The sequence below is a fragment of the Urocitellus parryii genome, chromosome 2 (assembly GCF_045843805.1).
Source record: "Urocitellus parryii isolate mUroPar1 chromosome 2, mUroPar1.hap1, whole genome shotgun sequence".
Taxonomy (NCBI): domain Eukaryota; kingdom Metazoa; phylum Chordata; class Mammalia; order Rodentia; family Sciuridae; genus Urocitellus; species Urocitellus parryii.
The window spans coordinates 127890789-127914799 of NC_135532.1; the positions used below are offsets into that span (position 1 = coordinate 127890789).

The 24011-nt window shown below is 34.1% G+C and overlaps 1 protein-coding gene across 1 annotated transcript in view; it reads right to left on the reverse strand.

Annotated features, from left to right (window-relative positions):
- Zbbx (zinc finger B-box domain containing) overlaps positions 1-24011 on the reverse strand; it is a 124560-nt gene that overhangs the window by 52455 nt on the left and 48094 nt on the right. The window contains exons 7-11 of the mRNA XM_026403647.2: positions 21614-21772; positions 16572-16743; positions 8796-8916; positions 1812-1921; positions 1351-1451 (exon numbers count right to left, since the gene is read on the reverse strand). Of these exons, the coding sequence (XP_026259432.2) occupies positions 1351-1451; positions 1812-1921; positions 8796-8916; positions 16572-16743; positions 21614-21772 (663 nt within the window). The remainder of the gene's footprint in view (positions 1-1350; positions 1452-1811; positions 1922-8795; positions 8917-16571; positions 16744-21613; positions 21773-24011) is intronic.

The window sequence follows — 24011 nt, forward strand, 5'->3', positions numbered from 1 at the left end:
TTTATTTACACATTAGTCAGCTAAGTACAAGTTATATTTGGAGTATTATTACTCTACAAATTATATACTTAGCCCTCTAATTATATCCTGTATCTTGTGAATTTTAGGACTAAACAAATTTAAATGTTTTTGTTTTGTTTTTGTTATTTTGGGTACCAGGGATTGAACTCGGGAGCACTCGACCACTGAGCCACATCTCCAGCCCTTTTTAATATTTTATTTAGAAACAGGGTCTACTGAGTTGCTTAGCACCTTGCTTTTTGCTGAGGCTGACTTTGAACTCATGGTCCTCCTGCCTCAGCCTCCCAAGCCTCTGATATTATAGTCATGCACCAACAAGCTGCCTCAACTGTTTTTTATTAAGCTCATTTGAAGTGTCATTCACTTCAACTAACAATAACAACTATTTTTTTATTATGCAACTAGCAACTTCTAAGTAGATTAGTGGCTAAGAGGTTTTTAGTTTTCTGACTCTGGCATGTCATAGCTTATTGTGTACAGCAACAATTTAGTAAATAGTACGTGTGTGTTTCTCTCTCTCTCTGAGTGTGTGTGTGTGTGTGTGTGTGTGTGTGTCCAATATCTTAAACTTAATCTGAGGAGAAATTAAAATATTGTTAGGCAGGAAAGAAAATAATTTAAAAAATAAAACACAAAACTCTCATCCCACTGCCTAAAGAAGAAAGCAGTATTTAAAGAGGTAATGTTTCTTCATTCTATTCATTCATTTTCTGTGCCAACCATAGCAAGAAAATATGAAGAATAAGTGGTATACTCAGCTTCTGGATAACCAGAGTCAGAAATACAGAGACGTCATCACGTTCTAAACCTTCAGTCTAGAGCTATAGCTTTGACTAGCACTGGCTGTATTTAATTCTACTGGTGCATTCCAGAGGTTGTATGCAAGTTATATGATAAGCCCCTTAAAATTGAAAATAATTTTAAATGACTCTTTACAAACTACATTTGAACTTAAATTTGGTTAAATACATGCCATGGAACAAAACTGATCTTTGTTTAAATGTCTAATAAACATAAAGAATTAAGCTAACCAAACACCAAACTCCATTATGTAAATTAACATAGTGAAGTATTTTCTCACTTCCCATTCTGCAGGCTTAAAAAAAAAAAAAAAAAAAAAGAAATGGCAATGCCAATTTAGCTCACAAACTTACTTTCTGCATTTAAAACTATACTGTTTCATTTTTATCAGCAAGATTAAATTCAAACTCATGTGAACTTCTTTATAAACTGTGCTATGAAAGAAATTTTTTTAAATAATAATGTCAATGTAACTTTATGCTGTGGATTTTGTTTGTTAAGGAATGTGAATGATCATTATGCACTTACATCATCCAACTCTATTATCTTTAGAGAGGATTCAGCTCTCTCTAGGTTTTCTTCTTCCACTGGCAAAAAAAAAGTTGAGTGTTGTACTTCATTCTCTTCAACTAGAAAATAAGATCCGTAAATAATATTATCAAATAATATATCTCATATGATAATCTCTTTTTTGAAATAATATTATCAACAATAAAAATACTAGACACACAAAGGCATATACTGTCAATTTTCCCAGCTTATGTGAAACAATATTTTCTCAGCATTCAATTTTTAAACGTAGCTATTTAAATGACAGCTAAGTAAATCTAGAGAATGGGAAGAAGACAGTGTGTGATTTTGATCTGGAGAGCAAAGGTTACATATAAATGACACCTCAAAGAGAACCAAAAGCAGATGCTATAATTAATGCTCACTGTAAGTATAGTTAAATAATAACTTTAAAAAGATCTCGTTGAGGCTGAACTGACCATCATCACTATCTTCATCATTTTCATTCCGAGAGCACTCTACTTCACTAGAGGTTCCACATGGATGTAGGATTGTATCCGGAAGTGTGTTTTGCTGGTCTTGTGGAGTTCTGCAAAACAAAAAAAGATGCCACTGAAAGATTAAAATGCATCAGTGAAAACATCCCCAGACAAGATGATGACTTTTTTTGTCACATGAGTATACAACCATAATGACAAAACCAGAATGGTAATAACCTTTAGTTCATAACCTTTAATTCACAGAAGAAAATTAAGACTGTGTAGCAAAATCTTAACTTTGTAAGTTGAAAGGACACCACACAGCATTTTTAAATTGCATATCCCACTGTTTTGGTTTTTTTTGTTGTTGTTGTTCATGATGAAAATTAAAGTTATGATGGAAGTCAGTATTTTCTCAAGAGCCACATGGAGTCCACGAAACATATCATGCTCTTTACAAAGTTAATTTACAAGTGTATCTTTTATCTCACAACCTTGGCATTATGTTGATGAGTTCTGAGCAAACGAGAGGGCATTTGTCTAAATTCCCACCACACCTGTAAGGCTCCTGTGATACAAATGTGAGGTGCTCTGGCTGTGGCATCTATTACCTAATTAACAACAAGGATTGACGAAGCCCATACCAAATGAATGGAAACGAGGCACAGAAGTCTCAGAGGTCAGGAGTATGGATTCTTTTCTGGAGGATATCCCTAGGTTATTGAGTGAGAGGTCATTTTTTTAGCCAAGAATATAAATAGCCAAATAGCACTTTCAGATGATGCAAGTTCATGGGGACCCCATGGAAAAGGCAGGACCAAGCCAATGATAATTAGTACCAATACCAAACTTAAAATATACCAGTCTCTGTTCTGATTTTGACACATTAAATTTTGGTTGGTATTATATTAAATAAACACTTGTATTATTTTTATTTTACAGATGATGAAATCAAGAAAAATATGGTGATCTCACTGTTCAGAGTTACCCAGGGAGAACATATACAGGAGGAATTTGATTGCAAACAACCAGCTTCCTCATGCCCAAGTTCCTAGCCATGCTCATAGCTTTATTGCCTCTTTTTCAACTTGCAGAGGAACTAAAATTTTTATAATCTTTTGGTAGTGTATGTTTACATGCATTTTCTAATATATGTAATATGCCTATCAGATAAATACAAAATATTTATGTTAACTCAGCTTTGTGTTTTAACAGATTCTGTGAGGGTGACGTCTCTTACATCCGTAATAGTAAAGTTAAAGCAGCATTTGATTCCCGGAAACTGCTCTCTAGTTTGATATTAGTCTACTGCACTAATAACTCATCATACATACACAAAAATATACTGTTATCCTGGTACTTTCTCATCAAGTGAAAACTTCTCTAATTCTGAATAACGACCTAAATCAAGGATTTATAGAAACTTATGATGTATTAGAGCTGAATGGGTCATATAAATTTATTCTGAACTCAATATTTACAAATGAGAAAACCTGGATCATGGAAATTTAAGTGATTTGTTGCTGAACAAACAACTAGACAGCCAGAAAGTCTGAATTCTCAATATTCAGATCATACCAATAATGCATTTTTAAGAAAGTTGGGCCATATAAAGTATGAAATATTCTTCAGAATAGAACTCACCTCACCATATTTTAAAATTTTAAAATTTAGTAAATACTGAGCATTGACCAATTCAGTTAGGTAAACATTTGTGAATCCATTAAGGCTGTTTATATCAGAGGTCAGGAGTATGGATTCTTTTCTGGAGGATATTCCTAGGTTACTGAGTGAGAGGTCATTTTTTAGCCAAGAATATAAATAGCCAAATAGAACTTTCAGATGATGCATCCAGGAACCTTTTTTTTGGTAATGCTGAGTCTCATACCCTCTCTTAAAGACACTGCTTTTTTAGATTCCAGGGCTGGGTCCTAGAATCAGTAGTAAAAACCAAAAATTCTGCACTCTTTCATGAAGGTTTTACAGATTTGAAAATCTATTAGAAACACAAATGGTTATCCTGTTATCACAAATGGTTGTGTTTCTGTTTTAAGTCTATGTAACATTCCTCTGTGTGTGTGTGTGTGTGTGTGTATGTGTGCTATTTTCCTTATTCATTCACCATGATGGACACTTGAGTTTTATCCATATCTTGGAGGATAGTAGGATAAGTGAATAAGCCCAGAATTGGAAAGACTAATACTATACCTCACTTATATTTTGTTAAAAGAAAAACTGGGATCAATTAAATTTAACAAAGTTAACTTAAGCAAGAAAAAAATGTTTATATAACCAGGAGGCATTCTAGATCAAAGATGGTTCAGAATATACCTTCTACCACATTCTGGTAGAAGTATAACCCTGTTATACTTACAGACAGAGAAGAAGAAGTGACCTTCAGAAACACCCTGATTAGCTATAGTTAGCATTTATATGATATTTACCTGGTATGGTAATATTTGGGCAGCTTTCATTCTCTGACTGGAGGTTCAATTGCCATGATTGGCTGAGACAGTAACTTTTGTATAGGGTACTGTTAGTTTACTCATCAAGCTAGTGTACAGTTCACTATGTACAATAGCTGGTTTAAGACGAATTTATTTCAGTTCAGCAATGTGGAATCTCAAAAAATGTAATCATAAAAGCAGAGGGTGCAATGGTGGTTACCAGGGGCGGAGATTTGGGAGACCTGGGAAGATCTCCATCAAAGCATACAAAGTTTCCATTGCACAGGATAAGAAAGTTCTGAAGATCTAATACAGACCATAATGAGTATAGTTAATAGTAGATTTTAGGTATTCTCAGCACGCACACAAAAATGATAACTATGTTGAGTGACAAGTATGCTAATTAGCTTGATTGTACAGTGTGTACATATGCCAAAATATCATGGTGTACACTTTAAATATTAACTTTTACTTGCTAATTATACTTCACTAAAACTGAGAAGGGGGATATCTATCATCATGCATGTATTATTTGGATATAAAATTCAAAACTATGCTATTATCCAGGTCAGAAAAGAAATATGAAAACAAAATGCAATAGAACATGTATTTACAAGCCTATTATAAAACATAAAAATAGGTAAAAGTAAAGTTGAAACCATGGTTATTGCTATAAAAATGGGAAACTTCTGAAACACATCATCAAAAATGCCTTGTAAACTTGTGAATTCCACATGGACCACTTACACTGACATCCATAACTAATACCTAAGGCATTTGCTCAAGAATCAATTGGTGTGGTGACATGCACTTATAATCAATCCCAGCTACTCAGAAGGTTGAGGCTAGAGATGCTCTTGAGCTCAGGCATTTGAGACCAGTCTGAACATCAAGGTAACAATCCAGATCAAAACAACAATAACAACAACAAGTAAATAACTAAGACCCCAATGGATAGGCTGAATAGGCTCACTAAATGTGCTTTTTTGCTAAGGAAAATGGCCAACATTCAATATTCAGTATATGATATACCTATGATTAAGGATTCCCATATGTATCTAAGAAAAAAATAATTGGTCATTTAATAATAGAATTTTGCTTTTATTTATTTCATAAAAAATTCAATATGACCTGATATTACAAGGTAACTACAAAAAAAAATAGGTCACTTTGAAATTACTTCTTAGTATTATACTAATTGCTAATCCGGACTATTGAATATCACATCTGAATAGCTGCTGTGAATATTACACTTAAAAATGTTAAAGACAGCCTGAACATTTACATTATACATTATAACATAACTAGGAATAACTAGAATAGTAAATAAATGGATTTAAAAATCTAGCATACAAACCATAACAAGATCAACTACATATCTTAAAATGGTAACCAAAAGAAAACTGAAAATACCAGATGCTGGAAAAAATTGGGGGCTACTGCAAACTCTTATACATTTCTATATGAAATGTGAATTACCATTCACATTAGAAAAGTTTAGTAGTTTCTCACAAAGATAAACAGGTACTTAACATAGAATCCAGTCATCCCAGTCTCAGGTGTTTATCCAGGGAATTAAAAACATATACCCACAAAAATGTGTATACATATTTATTTTAAAATCTAGTCATAATTACCCCAAACTGGAAGCCAGCAAGGTGTTCTTTAACACATGAATAGATAAATTCTGCTAAATCACAATGATGTACAACTACTCCACAATAGAAAGGAACAAACATTGATTTACACAAGAACATGGATGAATTTTAATTGCATTTTGCTAAATGAAGAACACAAAGGTGACATAGTATATGATTTCATTTATATGACCTTTGGAAAAATATAAATTTGTAAGAATGGAAAACAGACCAATGATTGGCAAAGATTGAAGATGAAGGAACTTTGACTTAAAGGAAGAGCATATTGTAATTTGGGAGATGATGGTCTGGCTCAGTTTGTTATTTTCATAGGCACCTGACTCTATGCATTGATTTTTTAAAAAATAGTACTATACACTCTAAATTTAATCTATCCAAATTTTATTTTTTTAATATTTATTTTGTATTTTTCGGCGGACACAACACCTTTGTTTGTATGTGGTGCTGAGGATCAAACCTGGACAGCATTCATGCCAGGCGAGCGCGCTACCACTTGAGCCACATCCCCAGCCCATCTATCCAAATTTTAAAAGTCAACCAGAATATTGGCAGACCCAAGGAAAGGCATAAACACCCAAAAGGTGGTAAGAAAGAAATGAGTTTAAGCACTGCTGGGAAACAGCATCCTAGTGGACAATGCAGGCTAAAGATGAAAAGCATTCTTTACAAGACTGCATTCAGTAAATTTGTTTCTCACAGTGATATCAACAATTTTGAGAAATAAATTAATTTACATTATACATAACTAAAGCCAGGTTTCTCATTATAGGTAAAAGGAATTTCAAGAAAGTGAAGGAAAAATGATAAATGAACTATGCAATGCTGATTTGAAGTCAGTGGTAGAAGAGTGTGAAGTCAGTCTAGTTTAATAGACATCCAAATAGACAGGTACAGAGATTAATTTAGATGTGTGTGTATACTGTATTAGTGTGTCCTAGCTTGGAAAGGCCTTTCTCAGAGAAGGTCTAGAATTTGTGACACCTGAGCAGTAATAAGCCCAGAGTCCAGATCTTGGTTTCTGAACCCATTCTCCAATAAAAGGAATGACAGTTCTTTGGCTAAGTGGCTCCTGGGCTATGACAGGAAAATCTAGTGCCAGAAAAAGAAAGAGATACTCAAAGCAAATTAACCAAGAACAAACAAGAAAGGATGAGGTCATGTCTAAAGGATAGAGGAGTAGACTTGAGAGAGCCCTTAATGTCCAAAGTAGAAATAATTGGAGTCACAAAATAAATAATAACTGTATTAGATATAAATCTACAAAACAAGTACCATGACTAGAACTCCTATGGAGAACATTCTGAAACAAATGACAAGTACTCTTCAAATGAATCAAGATCACAAAAGACAGGGAACACTGGGAAAGACGGTGAAGCATGGAGTTGATCAGCACACCTCTGCTGCATTCTAGAGAGGATATGCATAAGAGGATATGACAAAAAGTAAAATGTAAGCACTGTGATTGGATACGAGAGCAGGATCAGTGAAAATAAGAATAAAATCCAAGTAAAATCTATACTGTACTCAATAATATTGCACCAATGTTTGTTTATTCTTTTTAATAAATTCACATGGTTATGTAAGATGTGTTACCATTAAGGAAGCTAAATGAAAGATAGCTAAGATGTACTATATACTTCATCTGTATGTCTTAATTCAAAATTAAAAGAGGAAACACCTGCAACATTAGAAAGAGTTGAAGGGTAAGTGTGTTACAAATATCACTCTATTAATGGAAGACTAATTTAAGTCTACAAAAATACAAAATAGGGCTGAGGTATGTAACTTAGTGGTTGAGTGTCCCTAAATTCAGTTCTCAGTATAGAAAGAAAGAAAGAGAGTAAGAGAGAAAGAGAAAAAGAAAAAGAAAGAAAGAAAGAAAGAAAGAAAGAAAGAAAGAAAGAAAGAAAAAAAGAAAGAAAGAAAGAAAGGTAACAAAACTAGCTGGAGACAGATTATGACTCACTAGGAAATACAACAGGCAGAATATTTCAAATACGGGCAACAGTGTTTGAAGATGAACCATGGATTTGATCAGCACACCTCTGCTGCATTCTAGAGAGCTCCTCCATCACCTCGCTCCTCAAAATGTGGCCTAGATACCCACACATCATCCACATCGGCATCATTTGGGAGCAAGCAGAAATTCAGAAGTGCAGAATCTCAGGCCCCACCTTCAGACCTACTAAAGAAGAATTTATATTTTCTCACAGTGTCTAGGCAATTGGTACGAACAATGAAGTATGAATAGCTCTGTTCTAGGGAAAAATGACCTTACAACCTTTAAATGAACTTCCAAAATCTGATGATCTTCATATGATGGCAAAATTACAAGTGACTATAACATGCACTCATTCATCATTTTGGTTTAACATTTTAATAGTTTAATTTTTAAACAATTTATGAAATGGTGTATTTGAAAATAGTCTTTGAAATAATTGCCTTTGGTTAATATTAATAAAATTATAGAATTAAAGTCCAAATAACTTAATAGTGTACTCTGAAAAGAGCTTCAGATATTTATGCTAATGTTAAAAAAAACCTAACAGCAACATCTTTTCAAAGTAATCTTGTACTTACTGCACTACTTATTATTATTGCTATTATTCTTAAACTCTATGCTGTATTTGTGCCTTTTTCGCAAATATGCATTTCCATTTCTCAAGGTAAATTCTAAATAAAAAATTCATTATATACATACATATAATTAGAATTTTATTGGAACAGTAGAAACTTCATTATGATCTAATACTATTTTAAAATTATTTATGCAAATATAAAACACACATATAAAATTGCTACAGAAAGACATGTAACAAGCAAGAAACATAAATAACCTTTGTATATCCTAACAGCAATATTAAAAATTTAGAAAATACCTCCTGTGCTTTTTGAGCCATAATTTTTCCATATAGGATAGACTATCTTCTTTAAATTCAATATTAAGTGGTTCTCTCCAAATTTTTAGAGTAGTTTGTACTTCACATTCTTCCAATGAATCTACAAAAATAAAAGCAATGTGCATAATTAATGCAACTAAATTTTTAAATCACTATATCTTTCCCTCTCTTAGGATGTAAATTCATCATTTTTAGGGAAAAATGACCTTACCTGATCTGCTTTGATATTTATCTACATAGTCAATAGTTTAAGGCATATGGTGTGAAAGTGTTAAACATTGTTATTTAAAAAAATTACGTACAGACTATTTTCTTCAATAATCCCTTAAAAAGAAAGAATCTTGATCAGAAGACTTTTAAAAGAAACTAACTCTTTAAAATGAGGAAGATAAACACAGATACATTGTACATTCTACACACACTAAATATATTATAGTCACTGTCAATAATATTTACATATTATGAGAAATAGGAAATAAATAATTCACGACGACACCTGGAGGAGACAACCATCCTCGTGAATTTATACTACACAGTAATTTACTTTCAGATGCTTAACTTATTTCTGAAGTAGTACTAAACCAAAAATTACTATTCAGAGCTTTTGAAAACTGAAGAAGTTTTCTGGGGATGAAAATGGTGTAGAAGTCCAAGATTACTAGTCTCTCCATCCTCCTAGCGATTGCCTCTCTCCAGGCTTGAATATTATATGGGGTAAAACGTAGGAAAAGAAGAAAGGGAAATAGTGAGATGGAAGAAAATATATTTCTAAATATATTTCTTCTAAAACTAGAGGGTAGTCCCAATCTCATACTATAGATTATAATCATTAGTTTCCAGAAATAGCCAAATGCCAGCAATAGAAATAGACCAAAAGAATGTAAGCTATCCAAATTCTACTTTTTTTTTCCCAAGGAGTACAGCAGTGTTAAAGAAACCCATGAAGGAAGTTCTGAAAAACACCAATCAGAATCCACAAAACTTAAAGAGCAAGAGTTAAGAAGAATATGAGCCAGTCAGGGGAAAGGAGATGCCTCACTGTGAGGCCCCGTTTCCATGGTAAAGCAAAAGGATTTTTGGCCTGAGAGCCTGAGAGCCAAAATAAAAAGAAAGCAAGACAGAGAGAGGGGGAGTGAAAGAAGAAAGAAAGGGAGGGAATAAGCTTTTGAAATAAAATCAAGCTAGAAATCAATAACACGAAAACTTGGATATTTAAAGCTCACTACTAAGTTGAATAGCGAAGGAACACATAAAAAGATGCACAGTGTCATCTATAGTGAGAGCTACACAAATGAAGCAAACGATATTGTCTCTATCAGATTGGCAAAAATGTTTTAATCCAGCAACTCCCCATGTTGTTAATAATGGAAAGTGATCAAAACATTTCAGGTGGGAGCACAATACTTTGCAAAATCATTCAGCTTTAGCTGTAGCAAAGTTGGCGGGCATGCACAGTGATGGCCCCATTATTTTCCTCCCAGGGATGGACATCCCTAGATGTCTGTGCAGAGAAGAACTGTGCAAGAAAATTCATAACAGCACCATTTGTCCTGGAAAAAAACAGGAAAAGTCCCAAATAATCATCAACATTGAAACAGGAAAGAGCACTGTATATTCATGTCATGGTACACACTAAAGCAGTGAAAATGAAAGAAATACAACTATGCACATTGTCATGGTTGATAATCTCGGTAGCACAAGATTGAGTGAAATAAGAAAATCAAAAGAACACTTACACCATAATTCCTTTTACCTAATGTTCAAAGATAGGCAAGATTAACATATTTGTAATTAACTTCTGGGGAGTGGAAGCAATCAGAAATCACAAAACTTATGTTAGTGATGACATTAGAAATGAAGGAAGAGGATGGGGAAAGAAAAGGGTAGTCCAGGGGAATGATCATGGTTTTTTAACCTCGTGGAAGATTCACAGGCAGTCACAATTTTTTGTTCATCAACTATAAATTTTATGTAGGCTCTTTTTTATCTATTTGATATATAAAACCTATCATGAGAAGAAAAACAACTACGTATACACTTAACACATACACTCTTTCATCAATCACATATACATAATATTCTGGGGCCAAAAAAAATTATGTTGTATCAAAACAAGCCCTCATCTTGATTTCTCCACAGAAACCATACTGCTGATTTCATTTTCTTAGTGAAGGCATTATCCTTCACTGGTGTTTCTAACACATACCAGTCTTCTTCCTATACGTGCACCATGCTTCATCTTCTTCAAGGGCTTGTCTTTCTCTCCCCTGATGCAATTCCTCTCTGAGTCTTGTGCTACAATACTCTCCCTTCCTCTGTAAGGTCAGCTGTGCACACTTTCTTTCAGCTCCATGAGCACCAGATACTCCATCACATATCCCTTGTCCAAGCTATTTTCTGTCCCCATTTTTTCAGCCCATTTTCTTGCTCTCTTAGAAAGCATTTTTATATCTATTTGTACCAGGACTGGAGCATGGCTAGAAAAAGAATACTTAAAAGGGTCATTTAGAGGATCAAATGAAGGGACCAACTTACAATTAAGTGGTAAAGTTAAGGGGATAAGTGATGTTGAAAGACTCAGATACTAAAAATATAGTGGCGATCTGGTATCAACTCTATGTTTGAAGGGAAAAAGAAAGAGAACCATTAGGAAACAAACAAACATTGAGAGCAATGCCTATGTAAAAGACCATCTGAGAAGTGTTTACAAGGACAGGATGTAACCGCTATAAAGCCACAGCACACCCACAAGAGGGTGAACCAATACTTTCCCCTCTCTGTTCCCACCCTCCAATATCCTCTTAGTGTCTCCAATTGGCCAAACCCAACTGGAAGCCAGAGAGCAAGGCCAGCTTCTGGAGCACAGAGTAAAGCAGGAAAGGCCAAGAATGGATTTGAGGGACTTTCTCAGAATGGCCACATAGTCTACCTCTTTTCCATTTAAGCATACATTTGTCTCTCCACACTTTTTTTTTAAAGAAAAATATCCATTGAAACCTAGAGAAAACAAGTTCTATAACTATTGGGCATCATAAGGAGATCTCAATTTAGTTAATGCTCCTAACTAAATCCTACATTATGTTTGGCACCACTAATATACTTTATATAAGTAGCAAGAAAAGGGGTGATGAAAAAGACAATTATTCAACACAATACTGAGCTACTATGGTCGCCATTTTTGTAGGTGATTTTGAAGACCAAATTGATTTAATTATAATAGCTTCTTTCCTCCATCACCTTTTCCAAGTTCATCTTACTATTTTAAAGCTTGGTATAGTAACCCAAATATTTATTCTCAAAGGACACAAGGCCATATAAGCCCTCTCTTCACTGGGTTTACAGTTTCCCATTGAACCTTCTTATTGTACATAGAACCCTAATCCATGCCACAGCGAACTCCTGGGTTCCAGGTACAGTTCATTTTCTCTTGGTTGTGTAGCAGCAGCACAGTGGTTTCTTTGGTAATTGTGCTCAACAGACAAGCCCAGTATAGTGACCCTTTTAGTGACCAGTATAGTGATTTTAAATTCAGTGATGACTAGCCCCAAAGACCAGGAGTAGTCTCAGCTTCTGATTTAATAGAAGCATGATGAGATTTATGGAATATACACCCCCTATAGGAAAACCTACCCGACCTCATGAGATGTGGTCTCCCAGCCGGAACTATAATGAACCTTCAATAGGCCATTCCATGAAACTATCAAGCCAGCTGCTTCTGAATAATGTGACACTTGGCAAGTTCATGGGTATTAACTAGAACTCTTATAATAGAATCAATCCCATAGTCTGAGGCAATGTTGTATGGGGATACCATGGTGATAAAGAAGCCTCCTGCTGATAGACACATTGTAATCAGAGAAAGCAAATCCATATCTAAAATATGCAGTTTTCACATGAGGACAAATCACTGACCTGTCATGACTGATCATCCTATAACAGACACTTCCCACTCAATAGCTCCTCTTAGCACCATGCCACCAATCTAACATGCAAGCATCATCTGTGTGCACTATCAAGGTCTTTTCAGACTATATAATGCTAGAAAGCAGGAGAGTTATGTGGGTGGGAGTGAGATTCAAAGGACATACTGTTACCTCTGCCACATGGGAAAAAATTTTATTTCTGATTATCTATTTAGTTATAAATAGAAAACAATACATTTACTAGGTCAGGAATCAGCAAAGGAGACCCTACTGTTTTCTTGTAGCAAAACGTCTGTGTTCATAAATAGAGTTTGACTGGAACACAGCCACACTTGTTCATTCATGCGTTACTTAGCTACTCAATGGCAAGGTTGAGTAGTTAAGTAACTGACTGCCCTGCTCACAGGAAGAGTTTATGCTCTGAGGAAGTTCAGTAGCTATTCCCCTGTCAGAGAATATGCTGTTTTTCTCCAGTAAAGGCACAGAATCCAAAAAGCAATTGTGATTGGTATTCTCATCATCTGACCAAGTTAGCATTTACCCAAACCTTTGGCTTTTGCACCAAGTAAGCAAGTTACATGTGAAAAATTGCTATAAAGCAGAATTTATGCATCTTCCAAATATCTGATGATGACATTAAACTCTGCAATTCCCAGAAACCTAGTATTGCTTCAGGAATTTAGTATGGAATATTGGGGTGGGGAAGAGATTCTAGGATTTTCTGCTTATATACTACTATAACAATGTTCAAGCCACAGGTCAATGTAGGGATTCTTTCCATTACTATCCACCTCCAATATATATTCAGTTCTAGAAAAATAGCTATATAATAGGTTCACACTCCTAACATATCCTCTATGAGATAGAATCAGGATAAAACTCCTCTACCACCTCCTCTTCTTAAGCCTTCAACACCAACAGGTGGACTATGGTAGCACTTAGGTCCTCAGGAGAAAGTGTCAATTCAAAATGATCCCTTTGATTTTCTGTGCATTACCTTTCTTTACTGCACACTAATCCTGGTAAGTAGCCATAAGTTCAACTAGTGGGATCTTAGAGTAAGATATAGAGCATACATTATGGCTACATTTCAGGCTACCTTAGGGACCCAGCTTCTTCCTCAGTTAAGGGGTTACAGATCTGTGGACTGGTTTAGGCCTGGTGGCATCATAAAATTGAACTAATATGGTGACCCAAGTTAGATCTCTGCGTATCAGAAAGAAATTTTCTTCTTTACAGTATAAAACTGTAGGCTATATGACTTTTCCATTTTAATATGCCCCAATTGGCAACTGAAATCTCTTTGAATTGAAATATTCTAATAATTATGGTTTGCTGCCCAATGTTTTGATAATTTCCAGCAGAATTTACATAACTTTATGACAACACCTGGTCTCTACCATTTTCCATGTCCATTATGTCTTTGCAACCAGGCAACACAATTCCATAGAAGCATATCCCTCCCCACTCATCTTCAGCCTACGGAGGTAAGCCACAGCAAACTTTCCTAGGGGATCGTGGTGCTTACTGACCTGTTAATCGAAAGATGGTCCTCTCATTTTCATAGGGTTTAGTTAAGGGACACCTGAGAAGGTTGTACATTATCAACTGCAACATTCCATCTCCCAGAGCTAAAAGTCTTCCTTCCCCTACCCAAATTTCTATTGTAAAATCAAGTCCAGACATCAACTGACCAACCTGGTAGATTATCAATGTCACTCCTTAAGTGCCAACATATTAAACCCAAATCCTGTGTAAGCACATCTATATTTGATAAATCCAACCTGATAAAATCATACTTTTTATCATCTTCAGAAGTTGTGCTTCTTTCACTCAGTGAAGGCAATGGCAGAGCACTTCTCCTTCCAAGTTATGCTGATCATTTGATGGATTCTTTGACTTCCCTGTATGCCATATGTTCCAGAATAGGAAGTGACTGAGTGTGGATACTACTTTTCCCCCAGTATATGGTTTATACTCAATCTTTGCTCTAAAATTTAAAACATTACTGTACTCAAAATAATAAAAAACAAAGAATACTCAAAAGCAATAAAAACACAAAGAATACTCAAAAGTAATTTAAAAACAAAGAATAAAAAATAGTTATTGACAAAAAAATGACTAATAATTATTTCACAAATGATAATGGGAGCCAGAGAAGTGATCACCTATTGTCTATCAAACTGAATAAAGTTAAAGAATTTCAAAAATACAGAGAAAGAGATAGCCATATACTCTCAGTGAGACTATAACTAACAGTAATCTTTTAGAGGAGAATATGACAAGAATTGTCAAAATTTAATAAAACAGGTCACCACTGAAATGACATTTGTACATTTACAAATTTATTTTAAGTAATTTTGTAAGTGCACAAATAGCTAAGATGACCATCATAACTTCTTTTATAATACTGAGAGAAACAAAATATTTATCAGCAAAGATCTGGATAAATCATGACATATAAAGTATTATGCAATAGTTATGAATGATGATGAGTATCTCTATGAAGTTACCCATGACATAATCACTAATTGTGATATAACTTCATGGCAAGCTAACTAATAGCATATATAGTTAACCCATATTTTTTCTCCTGAGTGTGTGCATGTGTATGAGTGCACAACTGTGTCTATTAAAAAATCATGTGCCCAAAGTTCTTTTTGATTCTCTGTAGGTGGAGGAGGATTGAGCTAATTTCATTTAGTTTTGGTAAATTTTTGTTATAATCAAATTTTTGAAATTAATTATTGTTTTATTGTAATCATGCAGTTATTTCCATTATGGAAATCAACATTTGTTCATAGTTTTGCTTCTGATCTGGAAATTTTTCAACTCCATCCTGATGTTATTTTAAACACTATGTCTTTCAATAAATGAAAAGGTATTTCTATTTACAAAAATAAAGCACAAAATTAACATGCTCAAGGGAATCAAGGTACATACTACTAAGAAGAAAGCATACAAATGAAGTCTTAAAATAGTAATTAAATTGAGGAAATGTAGAAAAAATGTTTGAAGGGGAAAGCATTAGTGAAAACTCCAATCATGAGTGAGAAGATGGTGTGTGACGCATGGGAATTAGGAATTACATTACAGAATAAAGGGGAATAATCAGGAAAAGAATGAAATACAAACAGTAAACTGAATGTCTCTATCAAGAAAGATATAGGAGTGAAATTTATTGCCTAACATTTTACATTCAATGAAAAAATCAGCTATCAGATACCGCAAAATTCTGAGTAATAAAATTAATCAATTGAATATTTAAGCATATGATTTTTATTAAGTGACATTGAAAAACACAAAGCAGAGATACTATATGCTTCATTTATATAAATCTTTAATGTCTAGAATATGGAATTGGAGATCATTAAGAAAACATAAAAACAATATAGTTCTTTAAAAAGAAAAAAAATCAAACTTTTCCCCTTAAGTTTACAATCAATCTAGTACTCATATTTTTGATATACATATAAAAATTATTCTCTATTTTACAGATTCTTTCATTTTACATGTTGCAATTGTAGTTGAAAAATGGAATAGTTGTCCTAAAACAATATCCTGCTAGGAGATAAAAAGCTGAAAGAATCCAATACTCCATTCATTTGACAGTCTGAATTTACACAGAAAACACATGCAAATCACCCCCAGTGCCTAATTCAGAGTCTATAAATAGCTAAGCACTCACCAATGATCACACAATGCCTATTCCCTTGAAGAATTATAGCAAACTCCTTTGTTTATAGACTTTAAACATTGCTTTTTTATTCACAAAGAATGGAGATGAAGTCATCTTTATTTTTGAATATGCATGTCATAATAATAGCCGTACCTGGTTTTGCTGCATTTAAGTTCTGTTTCGTCTTATCATCAGGATCTCCAGTTCTCCATTGACTTAACACTTCCTGAAAGGACTGGGCAGAAGCCTCTTCATCGAATGACCCTTCACACAAGAGCCTATCTCTCGGATTTGTGCACTCAGCTCTTTTTGTTGTAATTTCTACCTAAACCAATTAAAAATGAATCCAAGGTTGCTTTATTAAATTTCCTTAATCTTAAAAGACAGGTAATACTAATTATTACTCAATAAGACATTTTAACTGGGGACAAAATGGTTTTAAGTCATGCTTATATATAAGTCTTATTGCTATTTTTAAGCTCTACTAACAATTATAAAAGTTCTCTTCTGAAATTATTAAAACAAAAACCTGCAGACTCTATGACTTGTCATTATTATGCCCCATTTGCCGTTGCCCTCCCTCCCAATCTGCAACAGCCTTGTATGACTTCTCCAATCTCCCTGCAACCTTCCCACATCAGAAAGAGCAGGCTTGTTTGCAAATTTGTTAGCTTGGGTGTAAATTCGATCACATCACTCCTCAGCTCAAAACCCTTCTGTTGACTTTCTATGCATAAGGCCCTACATGACCTTGGACTTCCCTGCTTCCTTGTGTTCTTTTTTCATACTGCTCCAGCTAACCTCTTCTTGCAGTCCTGGGAAAGTAGGAATGAGACTCCTCACATCTCCACACAGGCTTTCCCCTCATTTCCTTTCAGTTTGCTCAAATATCACCCTCAGAGAGTTCTTCCCTGATAATTCCCAAATAATGACCATCTTCCCCCCTCACTTCATAATGCTTAACTGTTTTAATTTTCTCCTCACAACTTATCTGTGTGTGAATTCATTCTGCATATTTAGTGCTTATTTCTCTCCATTAGAGTATAATCAGACTGAGGATTGTCTTTTCCTCGGTGTCAAGGGTATGGTACCTGGAAATAAATAGGTGCTCATTAAAAGTTAATGAAATGAATAAATAAGTTCATCACTGTATATGAAACACTGTGTGCTTCTCAGCTTAATGATGGTAGGGAGATTAATTCAGTATAAAACACAGATCTACTCTGAACTCAGAAGAAATGAAAGTAGAATTTTGCAGTTATCTAGTGAGCTGAAAAAAAAAATAAATTTCCTAATAGCCAAATTAGGAAATTTAAGCAAAATAAAATCACAAAACAGCTGAATTACCAAATATGGATTGCCCACGCTAATCAAATTGTTAAATCTCCATTGTTCATCTTTTAGACACAAAAGTGGAAATCTCTATGTTCAACCCTTAATTGAAAAACAAGCACTCAAACTATTGGAGTACAACTAAAAGTATATTATTAAAGATGTTCACAAGAACTTTTAAATATAAGCAAAAACCATCTGAGAATCCATCAGACACTAGACGCTAGACCACAAAAACACAAGTTAATAAGTCCACAATAGAAATAAGTGCAAGGGTAAAGAATAACTTAGAGGAAGTGACATCTGAACTGGGTTTCCAAAAATAAAATAAGAATTACGTTATCAAAGACTCAAGGGCAGTATTTCAGAAAGAGGGAAAGGTATATTTGCAAAGAAATGGATTCAAACAGCATTGTGGCATAGAACTAGAAGTAGTTTGTGTTGATATGGCAAAAATGGAGGATGAGAAAAAATATCAAGGGTAGAAATATGAGCAGGAGCAGATCATGAAAATCCTTCCTACAGTACAAACTTGGAGGTAAATGTGTTACACATGTAAAAACCACAGAAAAGGTCCACACAGTAGTGTAGAATTGGGGAATGGTAAGTTTGGATGCAGGGAAACCACTTAAAATGTTACAGCCATGTGGTCATATCAATGAACATTATAACTGCAGAAACCTCTTTACCAAGGAATATAAGGACTTTATTATATTGACATATGCATACAAGCAAAAAACATTTTCAAAATTGTATTTTATATTTTAGGTTATACTGGAAAAAACTGAAATTCAATAAATGTTGATCAGTAGAAGATAGATTTTAGAATGCCATTTAAGCATTTTATGGCTACTACATAAAATGAGAAAGCAACAGAATATTTATATGCATACAAAAGCTATACTGTTAAATGAATAAAAACACGTTTGCAGAGCAATATGCAAATATATTAACATTGGTATAAAGGAACACACACACACCAAAAAAACATAAGAATATTGATTGACTCTAGAAAGGAAGAAAATAATATGTATTTTCTAATCTATGAAACTTTTGTTCCTTTTAGAAAAAGCTAATTTCAGTATCTGTAATGGCAACAAATAGTTTTTAGAGGGCAGACATCTGCAAGCCAGGAAGAAAGTCCTTACCAGGACTACCAGAACTGTGAGAAAACAAATTTTGTTGCATAAGTCATTCAGCCTGTGATATTTTTATAGCATCCTGAATAGACTACAATAGTAACTGATTGGATATATAAGGAAAAAGAGAAAGGACTGCTGAATATCATTTCTTTTTTACCTTAGAAATCTAGATATGGTACCATCAATTAGTAACATCTATAGATTTGCCAATAAAGGGTATGAGTTTAGCCTGGAGATACTGAGTTTCAGGAATCTGTGGGAAGGTGCTTATAGGTACCCAATAAACAATCTATTAGTCTGGTGCTCTAATAAAGAGGCCCTGAAGACTCAGTGGCATGATATGAAATGGTTTGAGTATATAGTGATTCTTGTGGCTCTCCAGAGCAGCTCCCTCCCAAGCAATGAATAAGATATGTAAGATATCAGAGATGTAAGACAATGAATCAATAAATTAATTGCATCTCTGAGCTATGTCACTGGAATACCTGTCTTCCACATAGCAGGAGCTTTGTACATTGGCTCTTCAATGCTTCAGCTTAGAACTGTCCTACATCACTTCCACTGAGACCCTGCCCAATTCTAAAAGGCTAGGAAATTTGAAGGAACAAATGGATATCTAATGCTATACATTCATTACATCAAGGTATTTCTGTAATATATTTTAATATTCCCACATTTCAGAAGAGAAAACAAAGGATCAAAATAAACTAAGTAAATTGCCTAATATTTAAAATCTAAAAGAAAACAAGCATCAGTATCTTGAACTCAGGTTTCAGCCTCTAAAATGTATTTCATGAGGTCATCCCTTTCCAAATATACACCATTGACTTGAATCCATTTAGAAAGCTATGAAACAGCAGACCTTGGCAATAGTTTGATTCTTCCAGCCATTAGAATTGCTTAGGAGTGCTAATTAAAAATCAGATTACTGATCCCTAACCCATAAGTAATAAGTTAATAAAAACTGGGGCAGCAGATAAAAAAAAATTTTTTTTAACAAACTCATGCAATGCTCCTGATGCTTACTACAATTTGAAAATACTGCTCTTCAGCAAAAAGAAATGTCAAGCCTCAGAGAGGGTTACCTTTCAGTGTAAGTGTTGTACACAGGTGCACACCTGAATGTCTTTAGCAGCAGCTTCCAATGAATCATGCTCACCAGATAACTGAGGAGCTACTAAGACAACACATACGACTCTCCCACAAAAATGCTGAACTCAGCCATGTGTATTTCTTTAATGTTTTTCCAGTTGATTTTTATTATACACCCCTGGGGGGGGGGGAGGTGCGGGAAAACACTGAGTTGATGGTTTGTAAGCTAAGACAAGAGGCAGAGAGTCTATAGGGCATATATAATTACCTACGGAGACATGAAGCAACATTTACCATAATGATTATGAACACAAAGCAGTCCACTTCCCAGCTTTCTTATAGACCTAGTTACTTAACCTGTCTCTAAAATTTATCCTCTGATGAACAGAGATAATATTATCACAGAAGAGATATGGTGATTCTGATGATTACATAAAGCATTAAGTAGCATGCCTAACACAAAGTGATCAAAAAATGTTAGCTGCTGACTTAACTGTCACTATTGTGCTTGATAGGAAAAATTAAATAAAATGGCAAGAACAAAGGAGAAACTCTTTAAACTATAGCCTCTATGGAGTGATTGAAAACAGGTAATTTGGAGTCAGAAGCTCTGAGCTGAACCTGAGTTCCCCTTATCAGTGATACCTGGGGCAAGTTATAAAACTTCTTCTTTGCCACTATCTTTCTATTTGAAAAAGGGAATAATTACAAAAAGGCAAATATATATATATATATATATATATATATATATATATATATATATATATATATATATATAAGGTATTTAGGGCAGCATCTAGTCTACAACACAATATTATTATTAGGTTGTAACTCATTCAGCGATTCTCTAACAAGTATCCTTGGCAGTTCTATCAGAAAGCAAAATCTATGGAAACACCCCAATTTTCTCGGAAAATTCAAGAATAGTTCCCCTGATAGAAATGGTCCTACCAGCACAGAGTGCATTTCCTCTTATATTCTATGAACATGCATTTGAAATTTCACAGACTTAAGTTCAACACAGACCTGGTTACCAGATCACAAACTGTGTGACTGGCCAAGTTACAGTTTCTGCACTATAGGAAAGGAGTGAGTGACATCTAAAAGAAGAAGTCTTATGTAACACAGATCAAAATTTGAAGTGTGTTTCTTGCTAAAGAGTCAATATAATCTATTATAAAAATGTAGACAGGAGTTGATAAAAGCTTGCCTAGTATATCATAGGATCCATAGTCTTTCTGAGTAACTGTGAGAATTGGCATAAATCTAGTTTTCAATAACTAAAATTACCTGACACCTAAAGTGCTTGGCAAGGTTTTATGTTGTTAGCGTCTCTGAAATCCTGACTAATATAAAAATGTTATACTGCATTGTGGTTTTTGTTTTCTCCAAATACATATTCAATTCCTAATATGGTAGAAATGTTTGGATCAATTTCCAAAACGAATCCAAGAAATCTCCTTGAGAATGTTTTTATTGTCAAGATGCATTTAATTAATTAAAAGCAAAACCATATTAAATAACAATGTGATACAATCTCCAAAACTCCACAACTCTAGTTAATATATGAGTGGCAGTCTCCATGGTTATGCGGGACAAAAATGTCCTATTATCTTTTCTTTGGCTTACCTCAGAGTTGCTCCCCTGCAGGGCTAGAGACTTGGATTTCTGATGACTTTTACTCGTGTCTTTTATAGAATTATTTCCCACTTTGGGTTCATCTGGATTAACTTCCTTTATAAATCGATGAGCAACATCCAATACACTGGATAATATCTGAGATTTTGCCTATTTAAAAAGGAACAAAATATGACTTAAAGAGACTAATATGTCAGCATAAGTAACTTTTTAACACTAAATCAAAATTTCTGCATTATGATTCATAATACCCAGTAAGTTTTAATTAATATTTTAAAAGACAAACTGACATTTTTAGCAATCATTATAATAGTGACAGCTGCCATATACTGAGGGCGCAGATGTGGACTCATCCTATTCTAACATTTTTAAAACTATATTATTTAATCCTTGAGGCAACTCTAAACCATAACTATTTTTATCTATTTAGGGACAAAGAAACTAGAGCTCAGAGAGTTTTAATAACCAGCCCTTGGTCACATGGTGAGTGGGTGGCAGAGCTGGGAAATGACCCCAGGTGTCTATAATTCTAATGACTCATAGCCTTTCCACTATGCCAATCCCAAATAGATAAGGTGTGTTATTTTGTGCATATCACAGCTAGAGAACTAAATATATCTTATCTAGTAGGAGCCTGAATAAGCAGTAATGAGTTTTCCTTGGTGATAAAATATCTTTAGAAATTATACACTATTCAAAAGTGCACATCATGAAGTGCCTCTATCTGCAGTTTCCTAGTTAACTCCAAATTGTTCCTCATTTTGTGCCTCTGCTCATGAGGTTCACTTACAGAAAAGCTTTCTCTCCTCCATCCTCATCTTTGCCTGGAAGACTCTTACTTCTCCTTCTGAAATCATTTCAAGTGCCTCCCACAGGTCTAGAAACCTTTCCCTGAATGTTCCTCCTCCCCAGTTTTAGGTTTCCACCCTCATTATAGCTGTAAATCCCTGAACAGCTCTGTACCAACCCTCATGATGTGCCTTTCCATCATCTTTTGGTATGTCACACCATATAAGTTCATATATAAGTTCACAAAAAGAAAAGCAATGTTTTTTAAAACTTTATATGTGTATCACAAAATAGTAAAAAGTATGGTGTGGACAGAAGGAGAACTATAGAATTAAAAAAAATAATTGAGAAAAAAAATTTTAAAAAAAAAAAGAGACTTTGGGAATGCTTCCAGAGAGGCTGACCAGGAAAAGGAAATTCTTGGAAAGGTCTTTTTCTCTGAAAGGTCTCCTCTCGGCAATTATGCTAGTCTGCAGACCTCCAGACCCCTTCTGATCTCAAACTAAATTCCCAGGGGAAGATTGAGGCTGTTCAGAGGCTCTAAGAGAACCTGGCATTAGGAAGACAAGAAATACATCTTACTTCTTAGCAAATGTCTGCAAGGCAGAGGAAAAATTCATCAGGGATCAGAAATAATTATTTTGTACTCTCCCATAGAAATACTCTCAAAATTTTCATCTAGTTACCAATTTAAATAGCTACAATTACACTGAAACTATCCAGTTATAACCTTCTGTAACTCTATTAGGATTCATGCCATCTAATTCTGGAATAAATTTGGTGAACATCAAATTAACTGGTGTTATTTCACACTGAATTAATGAATTACCTATGAAAATCTGAAAAATTTGACCTATTCACATATACTGCTCTCAGTATTGTGGTATTTGCTCAAAAATGTTCCAGTGATTATAAAAAAATATATATATAGATCTATACAGTCCTCATTTTTAACAGGATTTCAATCCAGTGCTAATGCTCCAGGCTTCCAGAAATATCTACATATTAACCAATATTTTTAAAACACAGTAATCCATATAAGCTTAATTTTAAATCGCCTAAAATAAAGATCTGTCAATTTCAAAAATATTTAAGATGTCTAAATTTCATTTTAGTTATAAAACCAAAAGCAATAGTATTAATGTTACATAAAATTACCAAGATAAAATTATCAAATATATATTTTTAAATAGCACAAACCAAAAGATTGGTCCTGTCTTAAAGTGAATCCTGCTCTCAATACTCTAATAATTTTTAGGTAACATGTTAAAAAACTCAGAAGTAGCAAAGGCTTTTAAGTCAGTTCTCCTGCTAAAAAGAGGATAAACATATGGGTAATTGGTAAAATTTAGTTTTATATCTGAATATCTGAAAGTCTTATAATTTGGCAAATAACTAAAAAAATAAAATCCAGTAAATGGGAATATTCTTTCCTAGAACATCATATACATTTAAATGTAATTTTCTCCTTCGAAGACTGTGTATGCATACTTTTTTCTCTTAATTTTAAAATATTCATACAAGGAGAGGGGGCTGACATTTATGATCCCTATTAAATACACAAGGACTGGGAAGTTCAGAAGACCTAGGTCAATGTCAA